This window comes from Sander vitreus, chromosome 3 (genome assembly GCF_031162955.1).
Source record: "Sander vitreus isolate 19-12246 chromosome 3, sanVit1, whole genome shotgun sequence".
Lineage (NCBI taxonomy): Eukaryota > Metazoa > Chordata > Actinopteri > Perciformes > Percidae > Sander > Sander vitreus.
Window position 1 is genome coordinate 37,068,009 of NC_135857.1, and position 15,744 is coordinate 37,083,752.

At 47.6% G+C, this 15,744-nt stretch overlaps 1 protein-coding gene and 1 non-coding gene across 2 annotated transcripts; both read left to right on the forward strand.

Moving 5' to 3' along the window:
* The first annotated feature begins 5,011 nt into the window (after nt 1–5,011).
* trnag-ucc (transfer RNA glycine (anticodon UCC)) lies at nt 5,012–5,083 on the forward strand. The gene has a single exon. It is a non-coding gene; the product is annotated as a tRNA-Gly (tRNA).
* Nucleotides 5,084–5,680: 597 nt separating this feature from the next.
* On the forward strand, nt 5,681–12,238 carry polr2d (RNA polymerase II subunit D). Its single transcript, XM_078247230.1, has 4 exons — nt 5,681–5,985; nt 8,084–8,264; nt 9,997–10,092; nt 11,962–12,238. Exons 1-4 carry the CDS (start codon nt 5,907–5,909, stop codon nt 12,038–12,040), a joined length of 435 nt encoding a protein of 144 aa, XP_078103356.1. The 5' UTR covers nt 5,681–5,906; the 3' UTR covers nt 12,041–12,238.
* The last annotated feature ends 3,506 nt before the right edge of the window (nt 12,239–15,744 follow it).

Consider the following 15,744-nt stretch of genomic DNA (forward strand, 5'->3'; position numbering starts at 1 on the left):
CCTCTGACCTGAAGGTAAAGCAGTGGCCAACAGTACAATCGCCCCATGCTGTGTGGTCTTCAAGCTCAGGTCCTCTACCAAAGGCCTGGCAGCCTGAGGGTCCTGCGCAGTATCTGAGCTATTCCTAGGACTGTGCTCTTCTGGACAGAGATCTCAGATATTGTTCCTGGAATTTTCTGGAGCCACCGTCTTAGTTTGGGGGTTACGGATTACCACTGGAAGCACTGTTGGTTTACACATCTTTTCTAGATCTTCTCTAAGCCCTTGGTATTTTCCAGGCTTCTGTGTTCCTTCTTCTTGATGTTGCTGTCGCTGAGCTGACTGTTCTTTGCAGGGTGCAAATGTTCCACCAAAAACCAGTTCCTTCCAGAGACTATTTAGCAGAGCCCCCGTCGCTGCATCAGGAGCTTAGCCCGCCCACGACGATTGTAATTGGTTTAAAGAAATGCAAACATCCCATGTTTTCTCCTATCCAGGAGCTCCTGTTGCCAGACCTTCCTTTGCAGCGCTGTGGAGATAAGGTCTAGCAATGTGAGACTACGTTTTCACGTGTGGCGTGGCAGAGTTAGAAAGCTAACCTTAGCCAACTAACAAGTCATCTACTAGCTGGCTGGTTCCGCCATGTTTTCATGATTTCTCTGGTCTTGATCCTCACTGGACGAGCCCTTACCGGGATTCGAACCCCACTCTCCTGTTACTGAAATTGATGTTTTTACTACATTCATCACCACCTCCTCTCCTCCTGATTCCTCTGTAACTCACTGATATATCAACCTCTCCTCTCGTCTCAACCTCCCAGTAACAGCGACCAGTCAGACCATCTCTACACAGCAGCTGAGGCCAGGAGTCAAACCTCTCTGGATGATCAGGATATGACTGATCCTCCTCCACTAATGTCACCTTCCTGTTGTTGTCAGACAGTTTGAGGTCTCTGTTCACTGTGTTTGTGTCCAGTTCCAGTTCACAGTTTTTACTACACACTTTGTGTTTATAACACATGATGTGATTGGTCGCACTGATGGAGCATCATTCCTATTAAATAGACTGCAAATAGTCTGAGGGCCCTATCTTGCACCCAGCGTAATTGCCTTTGTACACCGATGTATGTATCATTCCTATTTGGCACCCGACGCACAGCGGACTTTTCCCTCCACAGACGCATGTCGGTAAATTAGGGAATGAACTTGTGCTCCCGGGGGCGGTTCAGCGAAAAAGAGAAGGCGTGTTCAGGCGCAAAACGTTCCTGGTGCTATTTTGCAGTTTCAGAAAACAGTTCGCCACAGACCAGGAAAAACCTGGTCTAAAGTCAGTGGAACATCTTTCAGATGCTATTTTTAGCAGTTCACATTTTTTGCAAACCATACATAATTATAAGGAAAAATATTACTGAAAATGCGCCTCAGGTGTTTGGGTAGGTCAGGAGGCACTTTACAGTACAGTCCTCAAAAAAGTCGCAGCATTCTTTGTGGCTTGTTTTTTCATTTCCATGAATCATGGATGTGTTGCTGACATAAGTGAGTGAAATATTAGAGGACTTAAGGAGACGTGATGTTGAACGGCAAGATCCGCCCACAAAGCTACTATGCGTTTCAGGTCGCTAAAATAGGCCCTGAATGTGTTTTAACAGCATTTCCATGATAAAACTGGGCCCTGGAAACAAACTGGAACACATTTAGAATATGAACGTATAAAACTGAAATTACAGATTAGTGCGTGATTATCTTAACTGTGGTTGGGGGAGGTTGATCAGTTGCCCTTTAACGTTACATCGCAGCTTGTTTTACCGCAGTAACAAAGTGTTTCCTGCTGAGTCCTAATCTTCTCCACATCTCTGAGAGCCCCTGACAGACCCTAAATCACCCTGAACTCATCTTTCTCATTCAAAGCAACACTTCATCTGGACTTCTCTCTGCTGGCTGCTGCCCAACTTTAGACAGTCACACTTTCACCGTCAATTCAGCCATTTCTCCAAAAAACAACAATCAATGACATCATCTCAACCAATCATAGCTCCACTTACTGAACTTTCAGCCATCAGCGTCTCGTCTGTCCTCAGCAGGTCTGCGTAGAAAAGGAGCTTCAACTTCCATCAGACAAAGTGAAGCGACGCTTCTTATCCCTCGTCAGAGTGTGTGTGTGTGTGTGTGTTTATGTGTGTGTGTGTGTGTGTGTGTGTGTGTGTGTGTGGTCACTCCCCACTATGAAATAAGCACTCTCACTGGATGGACCTTGGTCTGACTTTGGTCACATGATTACATGTTACAGTAAAGAGAAACTTCCTCACAGCTGAAACGGACCTCTTTCAGCATTAAATCTGGGCTTGGTTTCATTGGTGTTCCAACATGCCCTCTTCAACTTCCCCTCAGTGGTGTAGTCTACGTAACAGACTACACCACTGCTTCCCCTCTGCCCTTGGTATGACAAAAAAGCAGACATTGCACGGAGGCCACTTGGAGAGCAGAGGGAAAGTGGGGGGCCAGGAGCGGGGGAGTGAAAACACGCCTGCCCTCGTTCACGTTCGGCCCAAACTATCATGGATTGACCGTTGAAGTTATAGGCTTAGTGCTATTGTGCTTCTTGTAAATAATGAGAAATACATTTAGGGCGCTTTCACGCCTAAAGTTCTGTGGACTCGCTGAGAGTCGGAGGTGAAGTTGCAACATTGTGGCATTTTTCATGACGGCTTTTTGTTGTTACGGCTGAACAAAAAGTCAAACGGGGCTAGGGAACTGAGGATAATGGGAACTGGGGACCATGGGCACTAGGGCACGGGGGTCTAGTGGCAAAAAGGCCTGGGGGAAACAGAGGGCCGGAGAGGCCCCGGCAAAACAGAGGGCCGGAGAGGCCTCACGGGACAGGGAGGCCCCAGGACAGGGAACAGGGAGGCCCCGGGACTGGGAACAGAGAGGCCTTGGCAACAGGGAACAGCAGCGAAGGCAGAACCCTTCCAGCGGCCGGCGACGAAGGCAGAATCCTTCAGGCGACTGGCGACGAAGGCAGAACCCTTCAGGCGACTGGCGGCGAAGGCAGAACCCTTCAGGCGACTGGCGACGAAGGCAGAACCCTTCAGGCGACTGGCGGCGAAGGCAGAACCCTTCAGGCGACTGGCAGCGAAGGCAGAACCCTTCAGGCGACTGGCGGCGAAGGCAGAACCCTTCAGGCGACTGGCGGCTAAGGCAGAACCCTTCAGGCGACTGGCGGCGAAGGCAGAACCCTTCAGGCGACTGGCAGCGAAGGCAGAACCCTTCAGGCGACTGGCGACTAAGGCAGAACCCTTCAGGCGACTGGCGGCGAAGGCAGAACCCTTCAGGCGACTGGCGACGAAGGCAGAACCCTTCAGGCGACTGGCGGCGAAGGCAGAACCCTTCCAGCGGCCGGCGACGAAGGCAGAATCCTTCAGGCGACTGGCGACGAAGGCAGAACCCTTCAGGCGACTGGCGGCGAAGGCAGAACCCTTCAGGCGACTGGCAGCGAAGGCAGAACCCTTCAGGCGACTGGCGACAAAGGCAGAACCCTTCCCGCGGCCGGGCGACGAAGGCAGAACCCTTCAGGCGACTGGCGGCGAAGGCAGAACCCTTCCGCGGTCAGCGACGAAGGCAGAACCCTTCAGGCGACTGGCGGCGAAGGCAGAACCCTTCAGGCGACTGGCGAAGGCAGAACCCTTCAGGCGACTGGCGGCGAAGGCAGAACCCTTCAGGCGACTGGCAGCGAAGGCAGAACCCTTCAGGCGACTGGCAGCGAAGGCAGAACCCTTCAGGCGACTGGCGGCGAAGGCAGAACCCTTCAGGCGACTGGCGGCGAAGTGCCATCTCCTTACATATACCTACGCTCTCCGTCTCTGCTAGATTGGGAATGATTGAGATTTCTCTTGGCACAGCTACCAGAAGACTTCCAACTTTCAGACAGGTTGCTCACGTCACATCTACGTCTTCAAGCTCAGTTGGAGGCTGCTCAGTAACGCTCAGCCATCACCGGGAAAGAGACGTCACTGGTCTCCGTGGAAAACAACGGTGTCACTTTGTCTATTTCTTTAACTGTCTATGGTTTGTTCTTGAGAAATAAAGTTAATTGTCTCCTGATGTGTCCATCTGAAAAATAACAGTGTCAGAATGTTCTGGAGATATCTGGCTTGTGAATGGCTCCAGTATTTATTTATATCGACTTTTTTACCGTTTGTCATTTTTTCCACTTAAAAAAAAGATTCCACATTTTTGCGATGTTTTAGTTGCTGTTTTATACTTTTTTGACTTCTTTTTGATATGTGGCTTGTGAAACATGGCTCCAATATGTACTTAGGTGATTTTATATACATATTTAGACTTTTTTGTTGCTTTTTCTGAGTTTTTTCCATTTTGTTGGTTGTTCCACGTTTTCCTCATTGTTGTTTCTTTATACTTCATATTCTATTATTCTCTTATATTGTCCATATTTAATGCTGGTCTCTAGACTTTATCCTTTATACTATTGGACTTATTTGCACTACAACCATGACAACCCTCTCATAGAGCACCTGAACATGCAGACTGAATCCCAGGGTCAGTTCCTGTCCTGTCACTGCAGGCCTCTCATGCTTATACATCCCTCAGTACATTCATTTAGTATCTTTTCTTTTATTGTCCATATTATTCATGTGGATTTGTTATTGTATCATCCTGTTTATGATGTATGTGTATGTTGTGTGTGATGTCTTTAAACTACTGGGACCTTGAATTTCCCCTTGGGGATCAATAAAATATCTCTCTATCCATCCATCCATCCATCCATCCATCCATCCATCCATCTACATTGCGTTTTTTTGCGACATTTTTATTGCTGTTTTTGAAGCCTTAATCGCCTTTTCCGACGTTTTTGTCATTTTTATGAAGTCTTTTTTGATAAATATCTTGTAAAGAAATTACTACGGAGCGAAAGAATCGTTTTAAATGTTTGTTAATTATTATTAATTATACATTAATACATTATGCCCCAAAACTCAGTTGACATCCATACCGAGACCCGTAGCTTACCGTAAGCGTTGGTGGTATAGTGGTTAGCATAGCTGCCTTCCAAGCAGTTGACCCGGGTTCGATTCCCGGCCAACGCAGAACTTTTTTTTTTTTTTTATGTCTTAGAATGAGTTCCACTTTTACCAACAACAACATAACAATGATGCATCACAAATTATATTACAATAATATATATGTATTCTACAGAATGAGTTTTTTTTTACTTTTGCTACTTTTTTATGCGAATACTTTTGAATGCAAACGTTTGAATGCAGCACTTTTACTTGTAACAGAGTACTTGTACAGCTTGTACACTGTGGTATTTTACTGAAGTCAGAGGTGTGAGTACTTCCTCCTCACCACCGTTTTTTCTGCCGGTAACCGGTTAGTTTATGTAGAGTCACTCCCGCGAGGTGTTGTGACTTTCAATGTCCACCAGAGGGCGCTGTGCTTTTATTTTGAAGGAGCAGAACTACGGGCAAGCTATTTATATAGGATACTATTACCTGTATACAGTTTTTTTGTATTGCTGGATATTTAAAAACTACTTAAAAACTGTGATCGCTTGTATGTAATGCTTTTATTTCTTGTTTTGTAAATTGCGTTGTGTGAATTAAAACGTAAAATAATAATAATAATAATTTTAAAAAAAATAATACAAATACGCCCGGAAGTGATAGCTTTAAGAACCGGAAGTGATTGTATGTGTTATTGTGTGGCTGGAAGGCGCCGAGCTCGATCTGTAACGTGTGTCCGTGTTTTAGAGTCGTTGGAGCCGCACAGAGTTCACCGTCTCACCGCCGGGACTCTGTGCTCGGTCCCCGGTAACGGCTGCTGCTGCTTGATGCCTGCGCAGCCGCAGACTGTTGCCCGGTAACCGTTAACCGTTAGCTTTTAGTCGTTAGCTGTTAGCTGGGTGTCATGGCGACTGGAAGCGGCGCGGCTCCGGCTAATGTCGGAGATGTTGAAGAAGATGCTTCACAGCTGCTGTTTCCTAAAGGTCTGTCAACTTATAACATTAAATATATGAAGGACTGTTAACTCAGTGTTTCTCAAATGGGGGTACGTGTCCCCCTAGGGTGCGGTAGTTACTTCTACTTTCTGAATGAAACAGCCCCAAAATCCCCATCACCAAACCCACCAGACTCCATGTAAATAATCAGGACTTTTAGCGTGTATAGAGCCAGCATATCTCCACCAGACTCCATGTAAATAATCAGGACTTTTAGCGTGTATAGAGCCAGCATATCTCCACCAGACTCCATGTAAATAATCAGGACTTTTAGCGTGTATAGAGACAGCATATCTCCACCAGACTCCATGTAAATAATCAGGACTTTTAGCGTGTATAGAGCCAGCATATCTCCACCAGACTCCATGTAAATAATCAGGACTTTTTAGCGTGTATAGAGCCAGCATATCTCCACCAGACTCCATGTAAATAATCAGGACTTTTAGCGTGTATAGAGCCAGCATATCTCCACCAGACTCCATGTAAATAATCAGGACTTTTAGCGTGTATAGAGCCAGCATATCTCCACCAGACTCCATGTAAATAATCAGGACTTTTTAGCGTGTATAGAGCCAGCATATCTCCACCAGACTCCATGTAAATAATCAGGACTTTTTAGCGTGTATAGAGCCAGCATATCTCCACCAGACTCCATGTAAATAATCAGGACTTTTAGCGTGTATAGAGCCAGCATATCTCCACCAGACTCCATGTAAATAATCAGGACTTTTAGCGTGTATAGAGCCAGCATATCTCCACCAGACTCCATGTAAATAATCAGGACTTTTAGCGTGTATAGAGCCAGCATATCTCCACCAGACTCCATGTAAATAATCAGGACTTTTAGCGTGTATAGAGCCAGCATATCTCCACCAGACTCCATGTAAATAATCAGGACTTTTAGCGTGTATAGAGCCAGCATATCTCCACCAGACTCCATGTAAATAATCAGGACTTTTAGCGTGTATAGAGCCAGCATATCTCCACCAGACTCCATGTAAATAATCAGGACTTTTAGCGTGTATAGAGCCAGCATATCTCCACCAGACTCCATGTAAATAATCAGGACTTTTAGCGTGTATAGAGCCAGCATATCTCCACCAGACTCCATGTAAATAATCAGGACTTTTAGCGTGTATAGAGCCAGCATATCTCCACCAGACTCCATGTAAATAATCAGGACTTTTAGCGTGTATAGAGCCAGCATATCTCCACCAGACTCCATGTAAATAATCAGGACTTTTAGCGTGTATAGAGCCAGCATATCTCCACCAGACTCCATGTAAATAATCAGGACTTTTAGCGTGTATAGAGCCAGCATATCTCCACCAGACTCCATGTAAATAATCAGGATTTATCTCAGGATCTTGTTAGGGGTTACTTTTCTTAAAAACACTGTTCAGAGGGGGAACATTATTGAAAACAGCTTGAGAACCAGTGTGTTAACTTATAACATATTTAATATGTATAAAATTGATGTAAACCGGCTCCTCTCCGCTGTAACAGCAGTATAAACAGCCTAGTAAGAAGTTTTTCTCCACTTTTATACAACAAAACAACTACTAGGGTAAATACCTGTATCTGTAGTAGTATCAGATAGTGGTCGACTAAAAGTAGTACATTTACTTAAGTACTGCACTTAAGTACAAATTATTTATTCTGATTACTTGGATCTTGATTTATTCATTTTTTTAAAAACAAATATTTTATAGTTAAATTATTTAATTTTATAGTATTTTTTAGTATAAATATTTGTATTATGTTAATATATATTTATTAACTTAATTATTTAAATTAATTTTTTATATATTTTACTTTTTTAATTTATTCTTAATTACTTTTTTAATATTCAGTCTATTTTTAATTATTTAAATTAAATTAATTTTAATTTATTTTAAATGCTAATAATTTCCATTAATTTTTAAGAATTTTAATTTTTTGTAATTTTTATGTTTTAAATTATGATGTTTTTATTCATACTATTACTGCAGTAGCAGCGTTTGAATCCAGTGTTTCCACAAGCAGAACTCCAAACATGGCCCCCGCTGCTCTCTGATTGGCCCGTGTGTTGTTGTCGTGGTTACAGAGTTTGAGAACGCGGAGACCCTGCTGAACTCGGAGGTGCACATGCTGCTGGAGCACCGCAAGCAGCAGAACGAGAGCGCCGAGGACGAGCAGGAGCTGTCGGAGGTCTTCATGAAGACGCTCAACTACACGGCCCGGTTCAGCCGCTTCAAGAACCGCGAGACCATCACCGCCGTACGCAGGTACCCCCCTAACATCCCCCCATCACGTCGTACGCAGGTACCCCCTAACATCCCCCCATCACGTCGTACGCAGGTACCCCCCTAACATCCCCCATCACGTCGTACGCAGGTACCCCCTAACATCCCCCCCATCACGTCGTGCGCAGGTACCCCTAACATCCCCCCCCATCACGTCGTGCGCAGGGTACCCTCCTAACATCCCCCCCCATCACGTCGTGCGCAGGGTACCCCCTAACATCCCCCCCCCCATCACGTCGTACGCAGGTACCCCCCTAACATCCCCCCATCACGTTGTACGCAGGTACCCCCTAACATCCCCCCATCACGTCGTGCGCTTTAGGTACCCTCCCTAACATCCCCCCCATCACGTCGTGCGCAGGGTACCCCCTAACATCCCCCCATCACGTTGTGCGCAGGTACCCCCTAACATCCCCCCCCATCACGTCGTGCGCAGGTACCCCCTAACCCCCCCCCATCACGTCTTACGCAGGTACCCCCCTAACATCCCCCATCACGTCGTACGCAGGTACCCCCCTAACATCCCCCCATCACGTCGTACGCAGGTACCCCCTAACATCCCCCCCCATCACGTCGTGCGCAGGGTACCCCCTAACATCCCCCCATCACGTCGTGCGCAGGTACCCCCTAACATCCCCCCATCACGTCTTACGCAGGTACCCCCTAACATCCCCCATCACGTTGTACGCAGGTACCCCCTAACATCCCCCATCACGTCTTACGCAGGTACCCCCTAACATCCCCCATCACGTCGTACGCAGGTACCCCCTAACATCCCCCATCACGTTGTACGCAGGTACCCCCCTAACATCCCCCATCACCTCCGTACGCAGGTACCCCCCTAACATCCCCCCATCACGTCGTACACAGGTCTGTCTGTGTCTAGTCCTCACAGCATTCCTCGATGGGAGTAAAACCTGCTCAGGTTTATTGACATTTCTTTAAACCAATCACAATTGTCGTGGGCGGGGCTAAGCTCCGGATGGCGCCACGGTGCCTCTGCTAAATAGTAGTTTTAGTCATGCGAGAGAAAGCTCTGATTGGACAGAGAGTCCAGCCAGCTGTCTGGATTCACCCTGCAGAGATCTGAGGAGGTAACCAGAGTCCTCACAGCTCAGCCAGCAGCACCAGAGAAATCCTGGAAGGAACATGAAGGATGTAGACTTCTCTCTCTCTGTCTGTCTCTCTCTCTCTGTCTCTGTCTCTCTGTCTCTCTCTCTGTCTCTCTCTCTCCCTCTCTCCTTCCCTCTCTCTCCCTGTCTGTCTCTCTCTCTGTCTCTCTCTCTTTCCCTCTCTCTCTGTCTCTCTCTGTCTCTGTCTCTCTGTCTCTCTCTCTGTCTCTCTCTCTCCCTCTCTCCTTCCCTCTCTCTCCCTGTCTGTCTCTCTCTCTGTCTCTCTCTCTGTCTCTCTCTCTCCCTCTCTCCTTCCCTCTCTCTCCCTCTCTCTCTCCCTCTCTCTCTCTGTCTCTCCCTCTCTCTCTCTGTCTCTGTCTCTCTCTCTCTGTCTCCCTCTCTCTCTCTCTCTCTCTCCCTCTCTCTCTCTGTCTCTCCCTCTCTCTCTCTGTCTCTGTCTCTCTCTCTCTGTCTCTCTGTCTCCCTCTCTCTCTGTCTCCCTCTCTCTGTCTCTCTCTCTCTGTCTTTAATACAACCAGTAGTAAATACTTCTGATATAATAATAATAATAATAATAATAATAATAATAATCTCTGTCTCAGTCTCCTCCTGCAGAAGAAGCTCCATAAGTTTGAGTTGGCCAGTTTAGCAAATCTTTGTCCTGAAGCTGCAGAAGAGGCCAAAGCCCTGATCCCCAGGTCAGTCTGGTCCACGTCACACCAGAACCAGAACCACATGACACCACACTACATCACACAACACAACCAGAACCTGATCCCCAGGTCAGTCTGGTCCACATCACACCAGAACCAGAACCACATGACACCACACTACATTACACAACACAACCAGAACCTGATCCCCAGGTCAGTCTGGTCCACATCACACCAGAACCAGAACCACATGACACCACACTACATCACACAACACAACCAGAACCTGATCCCCAGGTCAGTCTGGTCCACGTCACACCAGAACCACATGACACCACACTACATTACACAACACAACCAGAACCTGATCCCCAGGTCAGTCTGGTCCACGTCACACCAGAACCAGAACCACATGACACCACACTACATTACACAACACAGCCAGAACCTGATCCCCAGGTCAGTCTGGTCCACATCACACAGAACCAGAACCAGAACCACATGACACCACACTACATCACACAACACAACCCAGAACCTGATCCCCAGGTCAGTCTGGTCCACGTCACACCAGAACCAGAACCACATGACACCACACTACATTACACAACACAACCAGAACCTGATCCCCAGGTCAGTCTGGTCCACATCACACCAGAACCAGAACCACATGACACCACACTACATCACACAACACAACCAGAACCTGATCCCCAGGTCAGTCTGGTCCACGTCACACCAGAACCACATGACACCACACTACATTACACAACACAACCAGAACCTGATCCCCAGGTCAGTCTGGTCCCCGTCACACCAGAACCAGAACCACACGACACCAGAACCACATGACACCACACTACATTACACAACACAGCCAGAACCTGATCCCCAGGTCAGTCTGGTCCACGTCACACCAGAACCAGAACCACATGACACCACACTACATCACACAACACAACCAGAACCTGATCCCCAGGTCAGTCTGGTCCCCGTCACACCAGAACCAGAACCACATGACACCACACTACATCACACAACACAACCAGAACCTGATCCCCAGGTCAGTCTGGTCCACATCACACCAGAACCAGAACCACATGACACCACACTACATCACACAACACAACCAGAACCTGATCCCCAGGTCAGTCTGGTCCCCGTCACACCAGAACCAGAACCACACGACACCAGAACCACATGACACCACACTACATTACACAACACAACCAGAACCTGATCCCCAGGTCAGTCTGGTCCACATCACACCAGAACCAGAACCACATGACACCACACTACATTACACAACACAACCAGAACCTGATCCCCAGGTCAGTCTGGTCCCCATCACACCAGAACCAGAACCACATGACACCACACTACATTACACAACACAACCAGAACCTGATCCCCAGGTCAGTCTGGTCCACGTCACACCAGAACCAGAACCACATGACACCACACTACATTACACAACCAGAACCTGATCCCCAGGTCAGTCTGGTCCACATCACACCAGAACCAGAACCACATGACACCACACTACATCACACAACACAACCAGAACCTGATCCCCAGGTCAGTCTGGTCCACATCACACCAGAACCAGAACCACATGACACCACACTACATCACACAACACAACCAGAACCTGATCCCCAGGTCAGTCTGGTCCACATCACACCAGAACCAGAACCACATGACACCACACTACATCACACAACACAACCAGAACCTGATCCCCAGGTCAGTCTGGTCCACATCACACCAGAACCAGAACCGTAGGGCGCTTTGCCGTCATTTTTCTATATCTTTTGTTGACGTTTTTGTTGCTTTTTTCACGTTTGTTCCTTTTATAAGGGGGGGTCTGTATAATGATGTAACATGTTGTTGTTGTTGTCCCGTCTCCTCTAGTCTGGAGGGGAGGTTTGAAGACGAGGAGCTGCAGCAGATCCTGGACGACATCCAGACCAAGAGAAGTTTCCAGTACTGAGACCAGGAACCTGTCTCTCCGTCTGCCACTCTGTCTGTCTCTCTCTCTCTCTGTCTCTCTCTCTGTCTGTCTCTCTCTCCGTCTGCCACTCTGTCTCTCTGTCTGTCTCTCTCTCCGTCTGCCACTCTGTCTCTCTGTCTGTCTCTCTCTCTGTCTGCCACTCTCTCTCTCTGTCTCTCTCTCTGTCTGTCTCTCTCTCCCTCTCTCTCTCTCTCTGTCTGTCTCTCTCTCCGTCTGCCACTCTGTCTCTCTGTCTGTCTCTCTGTCTGTCTGTCTGTCTCTCTGTCACTCTCTCTGTCTGTCTGTCTGTCTCTCTGTCACTCTGTCTGTCTGTCTCTCTGTCTCTCTCTCTCTGTCTGCCACTCTGTCTCTCTGTCTCTCTGTCTGTCTCTCTCTGTCTCTCTGTCTGTCTCTCTCTCCGTCTGCCACTCTGTCTCTCTGTCTGTCTCTCTCTCTGTCTGCCACTCTGTCTCTCTGTCTGTCTCTCTGTCTGTCTGTCTGTCTCTCTGTCACTCTGTCTGTCTGTCTGTCTGTCTCTCTGTCTGTCTGTCTGTCTGTGACGATGTCACTCAGGTGGTAAAAAAGTCACAATAAAGCTTGATTTGTCTTTTTGTAACTTGACTGTTGATTGATCTGTGTGTGTTTGTATTGTGTGTAGTCTTAATGTACAGTTGTCTCCAGAATAATAGCAGTGTGTTTAAAAAAGAAAGGTGAATAATCCTCTGAATAGCTTTTAAGTCCATAATATCAATGCATTGGGATCAGAACATGACCAGAAGAGATCAGGTTTGTGTTCTACCTTTACAGGAAGTGAAGAAAAAGGAATACTAGGCTGTATATTGTAATAGCAGTATTTGCATTTTTCTTTACAAACTCAAACATTTACTGTATGAACTGAAACATGTCTCGAGGGTTTGCTTTACTATGAATCACTGCACTAATATTTAGTTTCATAACCATTATTTCTGAGAACTGCTCCACATCTGTGTTGCATGGAGTCACCTGTGAACAGGTATTCCAGCCCAGGACCATTGGACTACATCCCACAATCCCTCTGTAGTACTGGGTTAGCCTCAGAAACAGCATTTCTGATGTCACCCCACAGGTTTTCTATGGGATTGAGGTCTGGGGATTGGGCTGGCCACTCCATAACATCAGTCTTGTTCATCTGGAACCAAGACTTTGCTCTCTTAAACGTGAATTATGCTTAGGGTTGGGTATCGTTTTGGGTTTTTACGATTCTGATGCCGAACCGGTACTTTTAAAACGATTCGGATTCTTGAAAAACTGAAAAGAAAGGTTTTTTACGTCCGTTTTGGTGAGCCCAGAGGGAAGATACGGAGTTTAAAAGTAGCCTACATTTACAGTAGCTAGCTAATGGCAGGCTACAGAGAGAGCAGCTAGCTAACGGCAGACTACAGAGAGAGGAGCTAGCTAACGGCAGACTACAGAGAGGGCGGATAGCTAACGGCAGGCTACAGAGAGGGCGGCTAGCTAACGGCAGACTACAGAGAGAGGAGCAAGCTAACGGCAGGCTACAGAGAGAGGAGCTAGCTAACGGCAGGCTACAGAGAGAGGAGCTAGCTAACGGCAGGCTACAGAGAGGGCAGCTAGCTAACGGCAGACTACAGAGAGAGGAGCAAGCTAACGGCAGGCTACAGAAAGAGGAGCTAGCTAACGGCAGGCTACAGAGAGAGGAGCTAGCTAATGGCAGACTACAGAGAGAGCAGCTAGCTAACGGCAGACTACAGAGAGGGCAGCTAGCTAACGGCAGACTACAGAGAGAGGAGCTAGCTAACAGCAGACTACAGAGAGGGCGGCTAGCTAACGGCAGGCTACAGAGAGGGCGGCTAGCTAACGGCAGGCTACAGAGAGGGTAGCTAGCTAACGGCAGGCTACAGAGAGGGCGGCTAGCTAACGGCAGGCTACAGAGAGAGGAGCTAGCTAACGGCAGGCTACAGAGAGAGGAGCTAGCTAACGGCAGGCTACAGAGAGAGGAGCTAGCTAACGGCAGACTACAGAGAGCGGCTAGCTAACGGCAGACTACAGAGAGACGGGAGCTAGCTAACGGCAGACTACAGAGACGGCAGCTAGCTAACGGCAGGCTACAGAGAGAGCAGCTAGCTAACGGCAGACTACAGAGAGAGCAGCTAGCTAACGGCAGGCTGCAGAGAGAGGAGCTAGCTAACGGCAGACTACAGAGAGGGCAGCTAGCTAACGGCAGACTACAGAGAGAGCAGCTAGCTAACGGCAGGCTGCAGAGAGAGGAGCTAGCTAACGGCAGACTACAGAGAGGGCGGCTAGCTAACGGCAGACTACAGAAAGAGGAGCTAGCTAACGGCAGGCTACAGAGAGAGGAGCTAGCTAACGGCAGACTACAGAGAGGGCAGCTAGCTAACGGCAGACTACAGAGAGAGCAGCTAGCTAACGGCAGACTACAGAGAGAGTAGCTAGCTAACGGCAGACTACAGAGAGAGTAGCTAGCTAACGGCAGACTACAGAGAGAGTAGCTAGCTAACGGCAGACTACAGAGAGAGGAGCTAGCTAACGGCAGACTACAGAGAGGGCAGCTAGCTAACGGCAGACTACAGAGAGGGCAGCTAGCTAACGGCAGACTACAGAGAGGGCGGCTAGCTAACGGCAGGCTACAGAGAGGGAGCAGCTAGCTAACGGCAGACTACAGAGAGAGTAGCTAGCTAACGGCAGACTACAGAGAGAGGAGCTAGCTAACGGCAGACTACAGAGAGAGGAGCTAGCTAACGGCAGGCTACAGAGAGAGTAGCTAGCTAACGGCAGACTACAGAGAGAGGAGCTAGCTAACGGCAGGCTACAGAGAGAGTAGCTAGCTAACGGCAGACTACAGAGAGAGGAGCTAGCTAACAGCAGACTACAGAAAGGGGGATATTTGTACGTCCTTTTCAGAGCGACGGAGGGAAAATATTTCAGTCGACACATTAAGTGAAACTGAAATGAGGAACTGAAGTTTGCGGCACGCCTGATTTATGGCGCGCGCCCAGCTGTCGCGCACGCCTCTTTTTTTTTCCCAGCGGCGTGCGACAAAGCGGAAACGGGGAGACCAGCGTGACGCCAGGACTGTCAGAGTGACTGCAGGTCTCTCTGGTTAACGTCCTGGGTGAAGATGAGCTCTTTATGGTGAATGAAAGGCCTGATCCCACCAAGTAGCTCATCCAATCAGATCCAAGCGTTGACGTCAGTGCTGCCGTTGTTGTTTACCTTTTTCTCCTTCTAGTCCGTAGAAAGATCCATGACGTCACATTTGTACGCCAGCTGGGCTGCGTCCAGCCTAGAACAGCCTTCACTGGTGTGTTTTGGGTCATTGTCATTTCCTCTTCAGCATGAGGCAACATGACCTCTTTCTGCTTCATTTACTGAGTTTAAAAACCACCTTCAACTGTAAAGTTTCCTTCACAACACCAGACAAAATACTAATATAATAAAGAGTTTACTGTGCATTACTCTCTTGTTCTCTGGTTTAGAAACACTGAAGTATAAACGACGCTGACGCTGCGTCTGCTTTTAGAAATGCAAATAAAGCAAGTTTTTTATATTTTAATATAGTCCAAAATGTCTTTAAAAAAAAGCACAAACAAATCAAAAGTGTCCCAAAAAACTAAACAAGAATGTCAAAAAATAACATCAACTGAGTGGTTTTGGTGCCGAACCAATCAGCAGCGTTTCCCTTC

Coding starts and splice junctions, on each gene's coding strand:
- polr2d (XM_078247230.1), top strand. CDS start 5,907: ATGGCGACTGGAAGCGGCGCGGCTCCGGCTAATGTCGGAGATGTTGAA. Junction 5,986..8,083: donor ACAGCTGCTGTTTCCTAAAG/GTCTGTCAACTT, acceptor TCGTGGTTACAG/AGTTTGAGAACGCGGAGACC. Junction 10,093..11,961: donor GCCAAAGCCCTGATCCCCAG/GTCAGTCTGGTC, acceptor CGTCTCCTCTAG/TCTGGAGGGGAGGTTTGAAG.